Genomic DNA, 21,947 nt, shown 5'->3' with positions numbered 1-21,947 from the left:
TCAGGACAGGGTGGGCCAGGCAGTGCCCACAGCTATCTGCACCCAGCAGCTCTGCTGAGCTCCCACCTGAAGTTCCAGCTGCGGAGGAAGATTGCAGAGGGCTGCTTCTGCACATCACTGAATGAAAGTGAATAAATTGAGGCAAATGCTACCTCTGTGTTTGCAGAAAGGAGGTAGGAGTGGAACACTTCAGCAAGCCCTGGCCTGCTTAGGACACTTCTTTTCTCTCCTTATGCCCTGTGCTGGGGCTGGAGCTCCTGAACGATGCTCTTGCTCTGACACTTCAGCAAATCACTTTTGCTTCTTGCAGGGGAAAAGGGGGTGGGCAGTAAATATTTCACTGAAACCATGCACTGCTTTGGATTGGATAACAAGCTGGCTGCCATGGCAAGGTGGGCTGGAAGCAGAAACACTGTGTTTGCTTGCTGTCTCCCCTGTGAATACTTATTTTGACCTCTGTACTCTTCCCCTGTTTATAACCTTAACCAAAATGTTGCATGCTGGAGTGGGCTTAAAGGCACTTGTGACAACTGGGAGTAGGCTGGGGTCAAGAAGGGGTTTTTCCGTGGAAAGCATGTGGTTCTGTAATCATCTCTCAGACCTGTGATATTGTCCCTGCTGTTTATAGAGCAGGGTGAGGGGTGCTGTGAGGAAAGAAAGGAGATGCAGACCCCCATGGGGTGTGGAGGGAAGCTGGGCTTCCTCCAGCAGCAGGAATGTGGAGTGCAGGCCTCGGAGTGGAGGTTTCCTTTGCTCCTGTGATGCTTGTCCTCTCCTGTCCCCAGCCCATCGCTTTGCAGCCTTCAGGTCTTGTGAAGGACACCGGAGGCAGTAATGAAGATGCACGGCTGGGAGCTTACCCCTGGAATCTGGAACACCTGACCTCTGTCCTCACGGTCTGAGAAGATCCCCCTCCTTTGTCACAGCTGCCTAGCAGGGTGAGCCAGGGCCTGGCGTTGCCTTGGAAGGTCCCTGCAGGATGCCAGGTGGCACACAGGGCCTGTACGCTCTCCTCTGTGATTCTGCAGCCCGTGACATTGTGCGCTGTGTGCGCTGCCCTGATCGTGTTACCATCACAGACAGCTCTTGTGGCCGAAGAATAGGATCATACCTCTTGGGTGCTGCTCCAGCCCGTACGCCGTGTCGGTAAGATGGGTTTAATAGAGGCTCCTGAGCAGGCCATTGTGCTCGCTGCTCTGTTGAGGAGTAATCCTCTTTGCAGTGATGCTCACTGAGCGCAGCCTGGTGCTGCTGCTCCCCCTGGGAGCTGCCTGCTCCTCCAGGTGTGCTGCTCTCCCTGTTGGGTGCCAGCACTTGTAGTGGTGATGGATGGCCAAAGCTCTGCACGTGCCCCAGTATTTGTTTTGTTTTCATCTGCAGCTGTTTAGTTACCTTAATGCTGGGTATGAATCACATAAGCTGCTAGAGCTGAGGAGGCTGTGTATAGTTTTTATGTCAAAAATGCTTTGCAAATGTTGAATAATTCATATCTACTACAAAAATAATAATAACTGCGTGAGTGAATTTACCTGAGACCGGGCTGATGTCTCACATGAATTCAAGTGAGAGTTTGATTCAGTCATAGGATTCCTGAAAATAGCACTTACATATTGATCTTCATCCTCGAAGATCTCTCAGACATTAATTAATCTTTACACTGCTCCTTGGAGGAAAATATGATGTTCCTGTTCTGTAAAGGAAATTACAAGGCACAGCCCATGGTAGTACTTGGAAATCTTAGTAGCTTCACGTGGCAATGCCAGGGAAGCCATCGAGGGGTCTGTGAACTCTGAAGTTCTCCTGGCTTTTGTAGTTGTGAAATATTTGAATTTAAATCCTTTAATTTGTTACTGCTAATTAGTAATGTAATGTGGATCTTTAATGAGGTAGTAAAGTGCAAAATTCTGAAGAATGGAGAGAGGGAAATGGCCCTGAAACCTGTGACTGGCTTTTCAAAGGTGTTTTGTACCATCGAGGCAGCTATTAAGATAAAAGAGGTACATACAGCGTAAAGGCACGTCTAAATTTTGATCCAAGGTGGCCTCCAGCAGTAATTCAGTGGTATTAAAGGCTAGCCAGTGTTTAGCCTGTTATGGCAGCTGGATGCTGCACAGCATCCTTGAAGAGCTTGTGACAGAGAGCATCAGTGGTCTGTTGGCTGTTGAAGCAGTGTACGTGAAACTACTGGCCTTTGATGGGTGCTCATAACTCAGGACGTGCAAGCAACCATAGACATTGGAAATGATAGAATTGTTAAGGTTAGAACAGACCTCTAAGATCCAACCATGAACCTGTCACCACTGCTTATTTGGTAAGGGAAAGAGGAGGGCTCTTTTAAGGGAAGGAGACTGTAGGGGCAGCAGATATGGTTTCATGGCACCACAGTGGGGTTAGAAACCCCTTTCCCATTTGCACATGTGGAGTCCATGGGCATACAGAGTTAATTTCACATCATCGCGTTCAGGTCATTGTAACAGCACAGAATGGGGTGGTCTCTCCTTTGCCAGCCCTTTTGCTGCCCCTCTGCCCTGTCCTCCAAGGACAGCTGGCATCCTTTTTTCCAAAAACTGTCAGCCTCAATTTAGAACCACGGAGAAGGGCTGGCTGCTTTGCTATAGCAATATGTAGTACCAAAATCCTGCAGTGAATGTAAGAGTCATTATGCAACATCACTTATTTCCTGTGGCATCAGATTATGCAATTTCTGAGCAGAAGAATGCAAAGCCCTGGAAGAACACAGCAGCATTTTAGGAGATCCAAAAATACCTTATACAGGATAGAGGAAGCATTTATGTATGTAGTGCTGAAAATACACAGTTATGTAAGCTGCTTATTTCATAAACCGTGCTTTGGGAAGCTGGCTAGCTAGCAGGTGAAACAGGAATCAATCTGGCTTCCACTGCAATCAGCTGGAGAGGTCTCCCTGAATACGAGGTGGGGGTGGAGGTTGGCTCTTTGTCTGCCTTGTTCACACAGATGATTGTTTCCGTTGCTCCTCATGCCAAAAAACAGAAGTGGCCGCCTGGTTTCTTCTTCCGAATCAAGCACCTTCTGCACCCCCCAAATCTGTGACATTATGGTGGAGGAGTTCCTAGTTTAAATGTTTGGTGTCTGTGGAGTCTGTGCAGAGAGCCCAGTGCAGATGGACAGCCTGTGCAGTGGTCAGTCAGCAGAGATCTTTAAGGTGTAGTAATGCCCTGTTAAATTCCTTTGGAGACAAGAGAACTTGAGAAAAGAGGGTCTGGTTGATGCAACCGGTTGGGATTTTGATGTGATTGCTTACCAGAGGTTCTTCAGCTGAACAGCTATATAATACCAGGCACACCCTTTCACAGATAAATAATTGGCTGTGTGACATGAAATAAGAATGAGGATAAATAGAGTAAATGTAGAAGAATTTTCTGCTAAGAGCAGTTGTCAGCTGTGGGTTCTGGAGGGTGCACTCCTCATACTCCTTACACCTCTGCTTCCTATATGCATTTGGGATCGTTCTAAGCAAGAGCATCCACTAACAAAAGTAAGGCTCTCAGAGTAAGACCCAGTGGATCTAGAGTACCAGATGGATCTTGTAAACTTGGGTGATAAAATGGCAGTCCCATTTAGTGCTGTTTACATACAAATTTAATCTTAACATCCTGTATTAGGCTTTTTTTCTGCTCAGGAATGAGATCTTAAGGATGTAAGAGACCTGTGGAAAGTTAGCTGAGCTCCTGGACCAGCATGTAAGGCAGCACTGGGGAAATGGTTGGGAAAGAAATGAACAACAGAAGCAGTCATTACATCACGGTACGTTTCTGTGGTGTGCCCACACTGGGGATTCTCAGTGCTGTTTTACTCCCCCGCCTCTCAGATGATAGAGAAGTGGGAAAGGTGTAGAGAGGTGATCAGAGATGCAGAGCAACTTTCATGGGGTGAATGAGTGGGTGGAGTGGGATTTTCAGGCTTGGAAATAGATGTTGAGTGGAGGATGAGATGGTTCATGAAATGGCAGCAGGCATGAAGAAGATGGTTCAAGTGTCAGGGAAGAGCTGGCTGTTTGAGGAGAGTGATGAGCAGGTGAGGGGCTTGGTGCAAAGATACGTGGTGTTACCTTATGCAACCCACAGTGAAGCTACAAACCTTCTTGCTGCAACATAGTGAATGCTGAAGTGTTCTTGTTTGAAAAATAGTTTGATACATTCATGCAGGAAAAAGGTGTTGTGGGCTATAGAGTGCAAAACCAGTCACTGTGTGTCGGTGTGCACTGTGGGGAGACAGCCTGGGGAGTGCTAGGGGCATCTGCCTGCCTGCAGATCCCTGTCTTGGTTCTCAGCAGGAAGCAGAGATGGATAACTGTGTCATTCCCGTCTGGTCTGGGTCTTTTTCCTATGGTATGGTCTTGGTGCTGCAGCTTTGAACCCCGACAGGCTGAGCTGGAATATACGAGGTGCAAACCTCCAGCTGGCTCGAGGCACAGAACTCAAATGCAGTCATTCTGAATAATTCTTGGCTGGAATGCTGTACTATTTTTGTCGTTGTCAGAAAGAGTTCAGAGCAGAAAGCGAGGCAGAGTTGTCTTTCTCACTGATGCAGAGACAGACAAAAGGACATTACAACTGTAAAATCATTCTGCCAAAACGTTGAGCACCTATTTGGGAATAGACTGAGTATATTGAATAAAGGTGAACATTAATTAGCAGATGCAGGAGCTCAGGCTTGAGTTGTGATGGTACATGTGGCACAATTTCACATCCAGGTCTCACCTGCTTGATGCCCACGGCTATGTTAAATACTCTGCTAAGTGCTTAGTATGATTGTTGAGTTGTAAACCCTAACACATGTAGCTCAGGAAATACCACGTCTGCCAACAGCAAGTCTTGAGATGGCATTCAAATATTTACCAGGGAAAGGAATTAAAAGTGCACAGTCCGGCCTTGTTCTGCAGAAGTCATGGAATGTTTATCTGACAGCCAGAAATTGCAGGGAAAAGCACAGGAGACAAAAAAACCAACAAGAATGTGACAGCATTTCTGTTTACCCAGGTAAATCTGCTGCTTTCTTGTAGAGCAAGCAAGGGTACATGCATAAATGTGCTGAGATCAGAGCTGCTGCAATGACAGTCAGGAAATCTCAGGTAGGTCAGATGAAGTGTTCTCAGCTGGTTTATCAGAAATTAGTGGTGTTTTGGTGAAGCCATCATTGCAGTACTTGAAAATAAGGCTAGGTTGTGGCTGGGAGTCCATGCAGATGTGAGGGATGGGATGTGTGTTGTGATCCAGGAGCTTCCTTGAACGAACAGAGAGAGATTCATTCCTTCCTCCCCCAAAATAAACAAAAAACACCCAAATAAAAGCAACCACAAAGCTAACAAGCTGTTGCCTTGGGCTGGTTCATAGTTAGCTTAAAGCTTTGCAAGATCTTTAACAACAACAACAAAACCACTTTTTTTTTAGAGCTGGAGAAGTGAAAGCAAAGTAACTCTGTGTGAAGCATCAGGATGTGCTTGGTGGCATTGGGGTTGGACTCAATGATCTCTAGAAGTCATTTCCAACTCCTACAATTTTGTGATTCTGTGATAGTTACCTTGCTGTACCTATTGCAGCCTGGGGAAAGTCATGCTGAGTACCAGAAAAATGCAAGGGAGCTGCAGTGTGTGGATATAAGTGGTGGTATGGGCAGGAGTCCCCTCTGACCTTCGGGTTTGCCCCGTGTCAGTCAGCTAGCTTCTGCCAGCTGCTCTTATTTAGTCCTTCAGTGTGCATCAGACAATTGCTTTCACTTAGCAGCCTGTGCAAGACGTGTGTTTGGCTCGGCCATGTCTTCCAACCTGACCACTGCTTTGACACTGTCATAAATGTTCAACTTGTGCAGGTAGCTCTGTGCTGTGTGAGAACACTTACCAGAGGGAACACACGTATCAGGCATTGTGGAAGCATGTCTTGTGATAGCTGATTCACCCACCCCGTTGCTGCTTTGATTACTCTGTCACTTCTCTAATAGCTGTCAGCAGCAGTTCAGGCTGTTTGGAACGTTGAGGTGCTGCCTCATTCTTCCCAGAAGAGGGGTGCTTTGCCCTGCTTGTGTTTGGGCATGGGGAGGTTTTGCTGGGAGAAAAGCTGTGCCAGCAAATGGAATCACTAACAAGAAGTTGGGATTAGACAAAATTACTCTGAGCCTTAAATTCCTTTACAGACATAAAAACAAATTTGCCTGCTGCAGAGTGCACGAACTCATCAAAATAGCTTAAGTCAGAGGTTCTGCCTTGAAGTCTGCAGTTGCAGAAGCACTTTGTGAAATGTGAGTATCATCAACATACGCACAACCCTCCTACACATGCACATGGCTCTCAGCTTTGGCTTGGAGGCTGCTACAGCAGAAGCATCCTTACATAGGAGAACACCGCTCGCCTGTGTTCTTCAGTGTAGAAGCTAAAGAGGTACATATAGATTATAAACATCCCAAACATCCCTGCCTACATGGTGCTTATACAGTGGTGTATGCTATACAGTGTGAAGTTGTGCAAGGAAAGCTGTTCTTTGTCTGCAAAGTCTACACGAGCATTCTGAAGTCAGAAAACTGCATGCAGAGCTAACAGCAAAAGCCTGGCTCTTCTTAGCTAGTGTATTGTACATGTAAGGTTCTTTGGGATGTTACCACCTCTGTTCTTGTTTTGGCTCTTACTGTGGGGTTTCTTGCAGGTGAAATGAAGACTGTTTCATTCATACTGCTGAACACACTGTGTTGCAGGGGCAGATTCCTCTGTAGGGACACTGGTCACACTTTTGCTTAAGGATTCACTTGTCCCTGTCAGGCTGCTGGGAGTCAGCGGTGCCCAGAAGTGTTGAGCTGGAGTTGGTTTGGAACTTATTTGAAATTCTGTTCGGGTTTGAAACTTCTCCCTTTCCTTCTTTGTATCAACAGCAAAATCTGTGATCATATAACATCTATGAGCAGTAAGCACGCTGCTGCAGGCACCCTACAGCTCCCACACCGAGCAGGCGGTCATTGTAATGCTGCTTGTGGAGAGCTCTGGACTAACCAGCTCTGTACAAGTTTAGGTCAGCTCCTTTACTGGTATGGACTGTGGTGCAATTTCGGCCTCACTTCCTGTTTTGCATTCTCCTGAAGAATTATGCTTACAACCAGAGTGACATCATAGAATCACAGAATGGCCCAGGTTGGAAGGGACCTCAAGGATCATGAATCTCCAACCCCCTGCCACAGGCAGGTCCACCAACTTCCACATTCAGTAACAGACCAGGCTGCCCAGGGCCCCATCCAACCTGGCCTTGGACACCTCCAGGGATGGGGGCATCCACAGCCTCTCCGGGCAGCTTTTCCAGCACCTCACCACTCTCATGGTACAGAACTTCCTTCTGACAGAGCCTTGATGTGTACCCTTATGATCAGGCGGAAATACAGGGAAGAGGAGGCAATGTAGAACAGTCTCCTGGCTGTTCCCATTCACTGCTTTTCCTGCTGAAGTGGAACTGAAGCACAGGGCACGAGCTTTTCATACAAGTTCTTATCTTTCATCTCTGTAATGACCTCATCTTGAGAAATTATGGCTCTGAGCTGTTCCCTCTTGATTGGCTGTGTGCACCTGGCCACCTCGTTCTTCCTTTCAGAGCCTGTTTGCAGAGCTCAGGACTTTGCACCCACTGTAACTGATCTTACCTCTTAACAAAGTAGTTTCTTTCACTGCTGTTTTTCCCCCTGTTAATTTTATATGCAATATAAAAGTGGACTTTGTTCTGTTCCAGGCTGCATGTGCCTAATGACTTGTGATGCAAGGTCAGAGGCTGGCATTTCAGAGGTGGCTCTGCCCAAGGAAGGCACTGGCTAATCAGCAGCCAGTGCAGCATGGGGTGACCTGGGCTGTCCCTCAGGAAGGGTGACACAGAGCTGGCTTGTGGAAATAGGGCTTGTAGTGGATCGTGTAGCAACAGGAGATGGGAGGGCCTTGAAAAAGGGGCACTGTCTCTGAGTGTGCATGCAGATTAAATTGAAGGACTATGATGGTCACCACTTGTGCTGGGGGGGGAGCAGGTACCAACCATCCCTCGGTGGGTTCAGAACACTGTGTCATAGAATCACAGAACTGTAGGGATTGGAGGGGACCTCTGGAGATCCCTCAGTTCAACCCGCTGCTCAAGCAGGTTCCCTATGGTATGTCGTACAGAAAGGTGTCCAGATAGGGCTGCAATATCCCCAGAGAAAGAAACTCCTCCACCACTCTGGGCAGCCTGTTCCAGTGCTTTGTCATGCTGTCAGTAAAGAAGTTCTTCCTTGTTCTTTGTTTTTCTAATGCCTCATCTCAGGGGTTTGCAGAGGAATCCTGGGTTTGTGAGCTGCACCAGACCCAGAGGTATTGATGGCACTCGACTGTAGCTGGGCAAAGCCTGGGGATCAGCTTCAGTCTGATGAAAACTGTGCTGTGAGGTGGCACAGTTCTGACCTTTGGATGTGTGTGTGGCACTATTGGTGCATGTTCTCCAGGACACTGAGAGTACCGTGTGAGCAGGGGGTCTGCAGGAAGAATTTATTTGCTTCTTTCAGGGCAGTCCTTGTTTATGAAGTATCAACAAATTGTCTGGTATGGCTGGTTAACCTTGTTAATTATCAGCTTCCCTCTATGAAAGTGCACGTAGTGAAAATACTTGGATGAAAATTTGAGAGTTTGTTCCTTTTGCTCTCGTTGCAGGTACTGGCTCCATACATCACCTCTGAATTGCCCTGTTCTCTAAGTTCCAGCTCAGCCCATCTCCTTGATGCACACTCACGGCATCATGGCCAGTACTCAGGATCGCCTGAGCTTGTCTTCCTCTCCGAACTCCATCAGCAAAGCTTTCTGTGAGGATAAAGACTTTGGCAGGCTACACGATGAACGTGGGCCTACTGGAAGCCACCCGTCCCCCGAGCTCATAGAGGATATGCGTGAGAAAGGCTTGCTGCAGTCAGACCTCATGGACAACGTGAGCAGCCCGGTCACTGCAGCCGTGCTGACCAGCATCAGTGAGGACTCTAGGGACCAATTTGAGAACAGCGTGCTGCAGCTGCGAGAGCAGGATGAATCTGAAACGGCCATTCCTCAGGGCAACAGGAGCACTATGGATGGAGAGAGCAACAGCGGGGCGGACGATGTTAAAGTGCAGTTCAACAGATCAGGCAGTGGGAGCGGTGGGTTTCTGGAGGGTCTTTTTGGCTGTCTCAGGCCTGTGTGGAACATCATAGGCAAGGCGTACTCCACGGACTACAAACTGCAGCAGCAAGGTAAGTGGGGAAGCAGGCCCTCGTTTCTTCTGGGACAGTGTGTGAAGATGAGGAAAGCAATCTGGGGCTTTTCCCAGCTTTGTGTGTGTGACTTGCCCCTGTAATAGGTTTGTAAAAAGTAATCTTGTACCTCACTTGCTGTTAGTGTCAAAGGCTGCCAGGGATGGAGTCAAAAACAATTGCATGTTCTAAACCAGGCTGTTGGACTGCTGTGACAAAGTCTGAATCTGAACCAGGTATTTTTGTAAGTGAGGGTCAGAAGAATTGTGATAAACATGGGGTTGCACCAACTGCTTTCTTTTTGCGGCTTCCCTGTGCCCGATGAACTTGACATAGGCATTTCTACTGCTGTGTGTGCATGAGGGCTGTCTCCAGTTGACTGCCAAATGGCAGTATTTCTTCTCTGTGGGCACATTACATTAAAAAAATATACAATAAATGTAATTTGGGAGTGGGACATGTCCCAAACGATTATATACATTTATCCTTAGGGGCTGCTGAAAGCTTAAGAGTCAATTATGCCATGCCTTTGGTGTCCAATTTCTCCCCTGGAATAGGGGGAGGGAAGTGGCAGATGGGAAAAGAACAAGCTGTCACTGGAATTAAGGAGCTGAAATGGGTGAGGTGTCTGCTCATTGAGAATGGGAACAGCCTGACCATCGCTACAGAGTGGTGGAAATCTCCTGCGTTGCTGTGGTCATGACTCAGTTTTAATTAAATGATTTTCTCGTCTAGACAAGTTATAGGATCATTTGGTCAGAAAACCCAGCAGTGGTTCCTAAAACCCTGGTTTGGTTGGGGAATGGTTCCTAAGGTGAGATATGAGCACTGTTAAGCAGCATTTTGGGTGAATCTGGCTTGAAATAAATGTAGAGCTTCTTCCAAGAGTCAGTCATTTCAGTTCTGAATTCCAAGCAGTGAAACCTCTGCAGAATGGCAGCAGCCCCTGTGTGTCAGACCTGTGTGCTGAGCAGGGGTTTCTTTGCATTTGAAATCCCTTCTACAAACCTGTTACGTCCAGCTGGAGTAAACTCAGAACGTCACACCTGCTTATAATAAATAACCAATAAAACTGGTGTGTGGTGAGGTTTAGAAGAGACAGGGGCTGGCTGCGTCGTGCCGTGTAGGGGTGAGCGAGCTGCCAGGCAGCCCCATGGCATCCAGAGGGCAGTGCTACCACCCTGTCAGCCTTGTGCTGCCTGGTTTGTGTGCTTGATGTGAAGTTGAAGCTTTCAAAGGAGATGGCATTGTTTTGTTTATGTATCACTGTCACACTGCATGTGTATTTAAAAAGCAACAACACAACACGATCCAGTTTTACATCACAATTACCATTACAAGGCCTAACATATGTGTATTGCTTTTGAATGAATATATATAATTCATTGTTTCCAGCTCCTGATTTTTCTCATTCTGTTTTGTTTGCACAGAAATGAGGTGTATTGATCTTTATGGTATTTAGAGCAAGAAACTGGTTTCTCTGTGCAACCCTTACTACTGACAACTGCTATTTCAGATTGCACTGCTGCATGAGTGTGACATTGCAGGTTCATCTTGATCCCCAGCTCTGTGCAGTGCTTCTGCAAAGCCATGCTGCAGAAGGGCATGGCTGCTTCCAGCCATGGCAGGTCAGAGCTGCAGATCAGTGGATGCCCTGCAACCTGTAGTCCCCACTGGATGCTTCTTTGGGAAGCAGCTTTGAAATAGCCACAGATGTGGCAGTATGAGGATTGCTTTCTGTTCTGTTTTCCAAACGATCTCATTCTGCTTACTGCAACCATGTTTGTACTCTCCTTCAGCTGCATACAAGCCCCCAGTTGGTGACGGATGGCAGGAGGGCAGAGGCTGTAGTGCTCCTTGTTTGGAGCAGGGGCTGCAGGAGCACTGCTGGCCCTCGGAGCAGCAGGGAGGTGCTGGGGCAGCCTTTCCTTCCCCTGGGAGCTCATTTGCAGCCTTGGGCTGCTGCCTCAGGTCTGCGTCCAGATGATCTGTCCCCTGCTTTAGGGCAGTGGGGCGTTGTGCTGCTTCCAATTGCTTTCTCCTGAGCTACCAGGTTACACTGTGCTGATTTTTGGTGTGCGAGGTGCTTTATGCTGTCTTCTTGTGAGTGTTACCAAGCAGAACACTGCCCAGTGCCAGTGCTGGCAAGCATCAAAAATTTGCTTCCAATAGATAGGCTGCATGGCTTGGGTTGTGCCTCCCTTGCTTCCCTTGGGATACAGATTACAATCATTCTGCTCCAGCGATTCTTAATCGCCTTAGAAACACAAACTCTTGCATAATTCCTACTGTTATTACACTTTATTTTATTGAGAGGTGTCCCACAGGTTCAGTTAGGCCCAGAGAAGATTGGAACACAAACCATTCCGTGCTGGTAGCACAGTGCATTGCCTCCCTGCTGCTGGAAGCCTCAGCTGATAACACTTGTTTTTGTATACCTATTTTTAATACTGACCCGTGTCAGCCTGTTGTTCTTAGAGGTGGCTCCTGGGAGCAGCAGGGAACACATACATAACTATATATATATATATGTATGTATGTGTATTTATATATATATATATATATATATATATATGTTTAATTGGTAGGTTTGGGTTGTAGTTGATGCAGACCAATATGTTCTACTACATGCAGTCCAGTGCTGTTCTCCAGCAGTCTCAGTCTCCCTGGGAATCATCAGTGCTTGTTGTGTTATGGGAAACGTGGACATGGCTGTCCCAAAATGTAGCCGTGTTCCATGCACTGAGAGGATTTTTGGGGACTTTTGTCTTACTGTATTCAAAAGGAGGTTATATACAAGATGGAGACCAACTTTTTATATGGTCTGATAGTGATAGGACAAGGGGGAATGGATTTAAACTACAAGAGAGGAAATTCTTTACTGAGAGGGTGGTGAGGTGCTGGCACCTGGAGAAGTGTGGGTGCCCCATCTCTGGAGGTGCTCAGGGTCAGGCTGGATGGGGCCCTGGGCAGCCTGAGCTGATGGGGGGCAGCCAGCCCACAGCAGGGGTTGGACTGGGTGGGCTGTAAGATCCCTTCCAACCCAACCATTCCGTGATTATGGGTGACACTGAGACCACGTGAGCTCCTGGGGCTTAGCAGTCTGCTTACCTATTGCAGCTCACAAATGAGGGTGCAGCAGAGAAGTGAGTGACAGTGCTGTGTGCTTTGTCCAGGAAAGGCAGTGTCCTTGTGTGGGAAGGAATGACTATGTCAATATGAAGGAACAGTTTCAGTGTTGCCCGTGTCAATACGTTATTCACCAGCAAACACAAAACAGCAGCTGTATTTGCCTCTTCTTCCAGCAACAAGGTGACTGACAGGTAGCAATACATCTCTATGAAACATTGTTTTTCTTACTGAAAGAACTCCTTATTGAAGTCCTAGTTGTTCACTGAAGAACAGTTGCTGTAGAAATACTTGAATGCCCTGTGACCAGGACAGTGGTAGCAGTGTATTTCGCACACTGGTTTACAGTAGACCTGTGTCTGTGAAGCAACACGTGCTGAGAATTGAGCTTTGCCTGCAGAGCCAAAGGGAGTTTTTGCTGTAGGTGAGCACTGGTGTAGAGCTCAGTGGGCAGAGCCAGGTGCTGGACTGGGTCTCCTTTGCTGTACCCTCAGCAGAGGGCACTGCTAGGGCTGATTGCTGCAGGGAAGGCTGTCAGGTCAGTCCCAAGGAGCCTTGGGGACATCCATTCCCCTCAGTGGTGCCACTGTCCCACTGCAGCTGGATGTTGCTACCTGATGGATCTGATAGACACCTTTCTTTTATTTCAGAAATCAGTGTGTTCACCATTGCTTTGGTTGCTAAATAATTCATTCTCTAAATGACAGCATTTATTGAGTTGCAGGAAATGAATTATTGCTTGCCTTTCATCTCAGTGTCTGAGGGATGTTGTGGTAGTTTCAAGGTGACTTGCAGACAGCTCAGCTTTCTGTTCTGCAGTTCTTTAAGGAGCTTAAACAGCACTGCTGGACCATGCTGGCCACATCCAGATAACAGTGTGCAGTACCAAAAGGAGCAGCCCTATAAGCTTTATGTGCTTGTCTGACAACTGCTATGCACACTGTTGGTGCAGGAGAGACCTGTTTCTGTGAGTGGTGGTGGTTAACATGCTTTGTGTTGGGTAGCTCTGTAGGGATTGGTCTGGATTTTATAACCTGCTGCTTCTGGCTTGCTTTATTTACTGTTTTTGCTCATCTTCTTTTTCTGGTGTCAGTTATGAACACTGTATGTTTCTCATCACCTCTATTTTTCAGTGGAGTCATGTGATTAATAACAGATACCATCACCCTTTAGTTTTGGAGCAGAGGAACTGTTCCCTAAAGTGCCACCCCACTCTGCTAAGTGGCTGCTGCCTGCTTCATCCATGTGGCTTACCCAGAGTTAACTGTAGGGGAGCTGAGAAGAAACAGTCTGGGGACAGCCAGAGAGGAGCTGGAGGAAAGAGCTGCCGGGGCTGAGCATCTCAGTGCTGAGAGATGCCATCTCCCACCCACGGAAAATCCACCTTGAGATACAGTAGGGGAAGTGGAAGGTGCTGTCTTGGTGTGATCTTAAAGCAAAATGGTTTTTGTGGTCCTTCTCCTTTGCCTGTGCCTAGATACGTGGGAGGTCCCGTTTGAGGAGATCTCGGAGCTGCAGTGGCTGGGCAGTGGTGCACAGGGAGCCGTCTTCTTGGGCAAGTTCCGAGCTGAGGAGGTGGCCATCAAGAAAGTGAGAGACCAGAATGAAACGGATATCAAGCACCTGCGGAAACTCAAACACCCCAACATCATCGCCTTCAAGTAAGTGGTGGAGCTTGTGAGAAACGGACCAGTACTACCTATGTCTGGGGAGAGCTGTGTGCGTGTGTGCCCTGGGCAAGTTTGTGGTTTCAGGAACCAAGTTAGGCTGGCTGTAGGGCACAATGCATGGTTATTCTTTGCTTCCTTTCTCAAATCATTGTTGTGAAAAGAAAACTATGGCCACAGTCCTCACCCAGCGCTGCACTTTGCATGCAGGCTTGCAAAATGCCCATTGGGAACTCTGAAACTACAGAGGTAGGAAATTGAAGGAAACCTACTGTTGTCATCTTGTTCTGTGCAGACTGTGGAGAAAGCATTTGCCCTCCCTGCATGATTAGGAGAGCTGTTAGCATGGCCTTGCCCTGGTGGGGTAGGCAGGTTGCTCTCCTGCCCCTTCGTTGCCGCCTTTAAGAGTTGCTCTGGGACTCATGCTCTCCTGATCCTCACTAGTTGTTGCTTCCTTTGACAGGGGAGTCTGCACACAAGCCCCATGCTACTGTATTATCATGGAGTATTGTGCACATGGGCAACTCTACGAAGTCTTGCGAGCGGGGCGGAAAGTCACTCCTCGGCTGCTTGTGGATTGGTCCACTGGGATTGCTAGTGGGATGAATTATCTGCACCTTCACAAAATCATCCATCGAGACCTCAAGTCACCAAAGTAAGTCTCCAGCTGTTAAACATGCTCCAGCTGTGATTTTACTGTAGGTATTTCTTCTTCTGTTAGCCTGTGACAAGACTGGGATGGTGATAGGACAAGGGGGAATGGTTTTAAACTGAGACAGGGAGGTTTAGGTTGGATATTAGGAGGAAGTTTTTCAGCCAGAGGGTGGTGAGGCACTGGCACAGGTTGCCCAAGGAGGCTGTGGATGCCCCATCCCTGCAGGCATCCAAGGCCAGGCTGGATGTGGCTCTGGGCAGCCTGGGCTGCTGGTTGGTGACCTGCACACAGCAGGGGAGTTGAAACTAGATGGCCACTGTGGTCCTTTTCAACCCAGGCCATTCTGTGATTCTATGAATACTTCAAAATGTTTTACATTCTGAGTTTGCAGAGGTGGGGCTTTACTAAAAATTGGACAAGGACCCAAATATAGGGAATTTTTGGTGCCTTGTTAACTTGTAATTTTATTAAGATTGGTGTTTTGTTTTTTTTTTCACTTGTAGAACTTAGAGTAGTTGAGGCACAAAACCAACTGCCCTAAAGGAAATGAGTGCTGTCACCAATGAAAATGCACCATGTTTGTCCTTGTACTGTGATCACAAACAGCCTGCCCTCATCAGTTGGTCATGTTCATTAAGAAATTGACTCCCAATGGCTGCCAGTGCAAGAGAACTTGCAAGATGCTGATTTCTTTTTTCTTTTTTTTCAGTGTTTTAGTTACACACACGGATGCAGTTAAAATCTCAGATTTTGGTACATCTAAAGAACTCAGTGATAAAAGTACCAAAATGTCTTTTGCGGGAACTGTGGCTTGGATGGCCCCCGAGGTGATACGCAATGAGCCTGTTTCTGAAAAAGTGGACATCTGGTGAGTAGGAGAATTGTTTTAACTGAGCATCTTCACCTTCTGTTTAACCAGTTGGTTTTCCTAGTACCTATATATTCAGCATTCTTTTCTGTCCTAAGGAATGCTCCTTTGTGGACTACTTTCTCCTTCCATCTCGTGCCCTGAACTGTTACTGAACTGTGGGCTGTGGCAGATGCCATGCAGATGTCATACTATTAACAATGCTTGAGGGAGAACTGAGCCTTAAAGCTCCTTTGGGATGACTGCACAGGTTTTGGGGTCTTCATGGGAACTGCATCTCAGTTTCTACCTTCTTTCTGCATATTTAACAGCGGTAGCCAGGACAAATCTCCCTGTTTTACAGCCACGATATTTGTTTCAGCAGGCTACAGCAGACCCAGCTTTTCTGGGAGACACTCTTGGGTTGTTTTGGAAAGAGAACACATCCACTGTTTGCCTCCTGTCTTCCCTTTGAATCACAGGTTCCTTGGGAGGAGTGCTGCAGTACTTCTGCCCTCCTCTTCCTGCCTTCTAGGGTGGCTCAGGTTTAAGAATACGGTGTGGAGCATCGTGTCTGATGCTCTGCTGGGGATTGTGAGAACTCCTTGACTCCTTTTCCTGAGTGATTTAGAGGTGCTGCTCTTTGGTGTAAACTGAGAGGTGCCTTTGGGCCCGTTCCTCTTCTGTGGAAGCAGTGCAGATGGCTCATACTCCTCCTCGACATCCGTTCTTCCCACAAGATGAGTGAAAATGATGTTTATGAATGCTGACAACAAATGAGAGCAGTTCCTAAGCAGCTTATATGTCTGCTCTCTCTCATCCTTCACAGCATGCTCAAAAAAATCTATAATCTTATCAGGAGTCTTGAAAATCCTTTGCCAGGTCTTAATCATAACAAAGCTGAAACCAGATGAGGTTTCCTGGTAGCTTTGTCCAGACACCTGGGATTCCCGCCTTCCTGCAGCCCACAGAAAAGTTTGAGGGAAATATGCTCAAATTCTGTTGATTTTTTTTCTTTTCTTTTCTTTTCTTTTCTTTTTTTCCCCCTTCTTCCATGTGATTTGAAATCCCTGGGTTTTGAAAGCATGCCATTTTTCACATGAAAGCATTCCCTGATAGACGGTTGTTCACCTCTAGTAATAGGAGTTCTGTCCCAGGCAGAGTTAGCTTTGTTCTTTTTCTTTTTGACCTTTTTTTTTAAGGCAGAAATAAATACTAGATGAGATTTATGTGCATTTGATACTGACATTTATGTCTGTTGCATTGGTTTCTTCATTTCTGTGTTGCAGTGGTTGAAGTGATGAGTTTCAGACCCTCGAAACATGCAGGGTTATTGTGGGCAGTTGAGTACAGCAAAGGAATTTTTGGCTGGGAAAATGAAGCTAAATGACATATTAAAGCAAAACAAAACTCTACAACCTTGGCTCTCTTGCCTCTGTCTTATCAGATCAGTCTATCCTGCAGTAGATGATCTGTTTGTACCAGTAAGAATAGTCAAAAGTCTCTCTTGGAAGAGCTAACTTTCCTCTTCATTTAACAAGAGTGATGTTTCATGTATACAGAAGAGTTTCTAATATTCCTTCAGGATTTTGAAAGTCCAACAATGAAATAGGAAAACTAGTGCTGATTGATGTTCAGCAACAGGTTCCCAAGTTCCAAATGTCTCTGTTGAAATGAATTCATGTGGATCTTTTTCTCCTTGTTTGTTTTTCCATCAGGTCATTTGGAGTAGTTTTGTGGGAGCTGCTTACAGGAGAGATTCCCTACAAAGATGTGGACTCCTCTGCCATCATTTGGGGAGTGGGCAGTAACAGCTTGCACCTTCCTGTTCCTTCCACCTGCCCAGATGGCTTCAAAATCCTCATGAAGCAGACCTGGTAAGAGTCTGAAACCCACACAGACCTGCAGCTCGTTCCTAGGGGTGGAACTGGTGGGAGTGTTGAGCCCAGAGCATAAGGTTCTTAAATACTCTCACAAGAATAGGTGATAAAATTCTGGATCCTGCTTCCTTTTGGCTGCAGGCCTGAGCTCCAGAAGGACATTTGGATTTCAGAGGAGGTGGGGAGACGTGTGTGGTTTGGGCAGGCAGGGCAGGGCTCTCACTGGCTGCAGAGTAAAAGGATTTCAGTTTATCTGAGCAATGAAAACCCTTAAGTGACTGTTTTTTGACAGAGAGGAATTCAAACTTTGTGTATGAAATCAGGATTTTGCATATGTGACATAGCTATAAGAAGAGCTTTCAGTTTCTTCCACCTGCCAGCTTAGAGCTGAAATTTCTGGTCTCAGGTTATGTATTAATGCTTAATCTATGTAATTTGGTTTTGACACAGAGTTTAAGTTATCTTCCTGCTCTTCTGTGTTACACCAGCCACCCTCCCAAAGGCACAAAGGGGAAAATAGGCCAAAGCATCCATGGATCCTTTAAATGCCTTTTTACCCTCATGATCCTGAGGTGCAGCAGTTTGCAGGGTTGCAGTTATGTGTGCTGAGACTGATGCTCTGCCTAACAGTGCTTCTGCACATGGCTGCAAGATGCAGGAGGCAGTCTGTGCTGCTTTGAGCACTGTGTACATGTGTGGAAGTAGGTTTGTAGGGGAGAGGTGTCTGGAGAAGCTGTTTCTTGTCCTCCACGCTGAATCTGGTTCAGTCTTGAAGCTTAAAGATACAAATGGGTTTCCTTTTTTAGTAGGATCTTGCAGAGATGCTCGGGGTGTTACAATACTGTGTGGGCTCAGGCACAAACTGCGTCCATACATTTGGTGTTTTTAGATCCCTGCTTTGTTGTAAACTGTTACCCCGTCATTTCTATGGGATTGAATATTTCCACAGACTTCATTTGGAAAATGAAATGAAGTCTGTGTTGTCTTCTTGACTAACAAGTTAGGAGCAGTTTCACTTCCTATTATCTTTCATGTTTTCCTATTTTAAAGAGTTTTCATCTCTTCTCTTTCTGTAGGATAGACCATCACAAACCAGAAAAAGAATAGAAAACATGTCTAGATCAGTGAGCTTGCATTCAAAAGACAGAACCTAAAAATGCTCCTTTGCTCTAATTTGTCAGCTACATCAGAGAACCAGTTCCAGTGAGAAGCATTTTCAGAAGGGCAGCAGTGGTCAGCAATGTTAACCTTCTCTCATGGTGGGTGTTTGTCTGTTTTGTTCCAGGCAGAGCAAACCCCGGAATCGTCCCTCCTTCCGACAGACACTGATGCACCTGGATATTGCATCTGCTGATGTGCTGGCTACTCCTCAGGAAACCTACTTCAAATCACAGGTAAGCAGGTGATAGCCCAGGCTGTGACTCATGAGAAGCAAATAGCTGCATGGGTTTGGTTTCAGACACTGCTCCAAGTGCAGCAAAAGTCAAAATCAGTGATATCAGTTTGATTCCTGGGGAGGAGCAAAGCTGATGGGTGTTTTCAAATATTTTACCTGAACTTCCATAGACTGAGACATCTACTGACAGGAACTGTCTCGTTTGCTTCTCTCTGAGACTGCTGACTTCAGAAGCTCTGCTCCCAGCTCCAGGAGACCACAACACTGCAGGGAGGAACTGTTTTGTTTATAGTGAAAATGAGCAGGGCAGGCAGTGGGACAAAGACAGGGCTGTGAAGGTGCTCTGGAATTCTTAGGGAAGATCTAAAAGCATAGGATCTGGAGATTCCTCTGAGCCCTACCCAGTAAGCCATAGCTGCTCTTGGGGTGGGAATGAGAATGAAACTGAGTGTCCAGTACAGAGGATCTATGTGGTGTTGGGGTGCATGAGAGGAAGTGGATGTGTTCCATAAAGCTGCAGGAATCAGAACTTCAGGGGTTCAACAGAGTTATGATACCCTACTGACATTCATCTTTTGTCATGTGTGTAGTTTTCCAAGTTTTCAGCCATTCTGTTTCCTTTGAAACAGAGAGGGAAGAAAATCATAGAATCACAGGATCATAGAATGGCCTGGGTTGAAAAGAACCACAGTGATCATCTACTTCCAGCCCCCCTGCTATGTGCAGGGTTGCCAACCAGCAGACCAGGCTGCCCAGAACCACATCCAGCCTGGCCTTGAATGCCTCTAAAGAGACTGTTTTTTTTCTTTTATTAAATTTCTTTTATTTTTAACTTTTTTTTTGGTAGAAAATGCAGACATATTTTAATTGTGCAAGTACAAAATTGAAAATACAACATGTAGTTGTTGAAACTAGACCTGCTACGATGGTTTCTTTGGTGCAACCAGAGATCGTAATCCTCTGTGAATACCTCAGTGTAAGTTGCTTCCCTAGGCTGAATGGAGAGAAGAGGTGAAGAAGCATTTTGAGAAGATTAAAAGTGAAGGAACCTGCATCCACCGGCTAGATGAAGAATTGATTCGCCGTCGAAGAGAAGAGCTGAGGTCAGTTGATAGGCTTGTTTATTGCTCACTTCCCCACTCCAGCCTTCTCTCCTGATCGTGTGCTGCAGCCCCCAGACTGCCTTCATGCTACTCTATTACTGATTGCTGGGCCTGGTGCTCCTGGTGGTATAAATTCAGGCAGCCTGAATTCCTCATGAGTTCAGAAACTTACACAGTTCCTGCAGGCACTTTGAGTAACTGTTGGAAGGCAATAGAGAGAGAAATAGTGGGAATTGTTGCTGCTCTTGGGCTGCCTGAACAGTTTGCTGGAAGCAGGAGAGGGGCAAAGGCTTGTGTGCTTACCAGGGGATATTTGTCTCTGAGTTTTGGTGTTTGTGATAACAGTGTGGAAACTGATAATCTCTCTCAGTGAGAAATGCATCTTGCAGTTTGCTGTGAGCTTTCTCATCCCTGACACTTCATTTGGATTATTTGTTTTTCAAGAAGTGAATACAATGCAATCTATCATCCCACTGAAATTGATTGTGAAAGCTAGATCAACTTAAAAAGGTAAAGCAGAATGTTTATGTAAGAAAGCAAAATGTTATCTTCTATGATACAGTTTTGCAAATACAGTTATGACAGAGAAATGTAGAATGCCAAGTACGTCGAGCTGAAGAAATCAAAGGAAGCCTTGTTCAACCAGCTTGCTGTAGCTGTTCATCAATGTTCCCTAGCCCTTGAAAGCTTTCAGAAGCCACGTTTTCCAGCTGTGTTTTGAGATGCAATATGCAGTCTTACCATAGCTATAAGCTATAGCTACATTCTGCTTTTTATAAAATGCAAACTGATGACTTCTGTGCAAACAGGACAATTAGGGCTTGGCTGAAAGGTTTATGGATGTCAGGCATTTGAAGCTTCCCTATTGAGGAAGTGTTGCTGCTTGCTTGGGACTGTTGAATACTTTCTAAATTGTATCCTAATTAATTCTTGGTATCAAGCTCACCATTTTCATTTGCTGTTAGCTCTATATGAGGTTCACAAAAAACGCTCTAGTGCTGACAGGTTTGACTCATGGAAGATTTTTTCTTCATCCTTGTTTCCTTATTCTCCTGTCTTGATCTGCAGACATCAGGCTCTGGAATCATGATTTTTGTCTTCTGATTTTCAGGCACGCTTTGGATATCCGTGAGCACTACGAGAGGAAGCTGGAGAGAGCCAACAACTTATACATGGAGCTCAGTGCTATTATGCTGCAGCTGGAGGTCCGTGAGAAGGAGCTCATAAAGTATGTATCTGTGGGCAGAATGGCGTGCCACACACCTGGCAGTTTGCACATAAACCAACGCCTCACTTCTGAAATACATAGGAGTACTTAAAGAGTTAGTATTCCCTGACTTTATTCCAGGGCTAAAGAGAGGGCTGGCAGGCACAGATAGGCCTCTTAAGAGTAGAGCACTGCAGACCACTTAATGCACGTACCTTTACACCGTGTGTACTGGCTTAAAGGCACCTTTCCCATTTAATGTTGGCATCCTTTGGCCCCCTTTGTAAAGAGAAAAGTGTTGCTGTTCTGGAGTGTAGACCAGGGCTGTGTTCCAACTGCCTGATCTCTGCAGAGAGAATTTAGAAAATGACTGTGTCCTTTCCCAGAACAGTGTGTTGTGTTGGACCCAGCCATAGCTGAGAAACAGGCACGCAGTGTGCTCACTGTACAGCTGTGTTTCTGTCCAGCAGGAGCTGCAGTTGGACAGAGGGAGAACTGATCTGCTTTATTCTTGCTAAATGTTTCAGGAGGGAGCAAGCAGTGGAAAAGAAATATCCTGGGACTTACAAACGCCACCCAGTCAGACCAATAATCCACCCCAATACTGTGGAGAAGCTGATGAAGAGGAAAGGGGTCTCCCATAAACCAGGCAGCCAGACTAAACGGTAAGAAGTAACAGCCTCATTCTGTGCCAGGAAACAATGGTAGATCCCCACTGAGTTGAGCAAATGGCTTGCTTCAAGTTTGACCACACAGATTCATTCTATGGTTCTGTGTGGTTGGCGACCCTGCACGTAGCAGGAGGGTTGAA

At 46.3% G+C, this 21,947-nt stretch overlaps 1 protein-coding gene across 7 annotated transcripts in view; it reads left to right on the top strand.

Annotated features, from left to right (window-relative positions):
- Nucleotides 1-21,947, top strand: part of MAP3K13 (mitogen-activated protein kinase kinase kinase 13) — a 63,571-nt gene that overhangs the window by 32,241 nt on the left and 9,383 nt on the right. For all 7 annotated transcript variants that reach the window (XM_048954776.1, XM_048954771.1, XM_048954773.1 and 4 more), the window contains 9 exons: nt 8,684-9,252; nt 13,859-14,042; nt 14,512-14,703; nt 15,413-15,571; nt 17,269-17,427; nt 18,716-18,824; nt 19,820-19,929; nt 21,041-21,157; nt 21,664-21,801. In XM_048954776.1, coding sequence (XP_048810733.1) covers nt 8,751-9,252; nt 13,859-14,042; nt 14,512-14,703; nt 15,413-15,571; nt 17,269-17,427; nt 18,716-18,824; nt 19,820-19,929; nt 21,041-21,157; nt 21,664-21,801 — 1,670 coding nt within the window. In that variant the 5' untranslated portion in view covers nt 8,684-8,750. The remainder of the gene's footprint in view (nt 1-8,683; nt 9,253-13,858; nt 14,043-14,511; nt 14,704-15,412; nt 15,572-17,268; nt 17,428-18,715; nt 18,825-19,819; nt 19,930-21,040; nt 21,158-21,663; nt 21,802-21,947) is intronic.

The sequence above is a fragment of the Lagopus muta genome, chromosome 9 (assembly GCF_023343835.1).
Source record: "Lagopus muta isolate bLagMut1 chromosome 9, bLagMut1 primary, whole genome shotgun sequence".
NCBI lineage: Eukaryota > Metazoa > Chordata > Aves > Galliformes > Phasianidae > Lagopus > Lagopus muta.
Note: the sequence above shows the minus strand (reverse complement) of the source record. Positions and strands in the feature narration are given on the sequence as shown.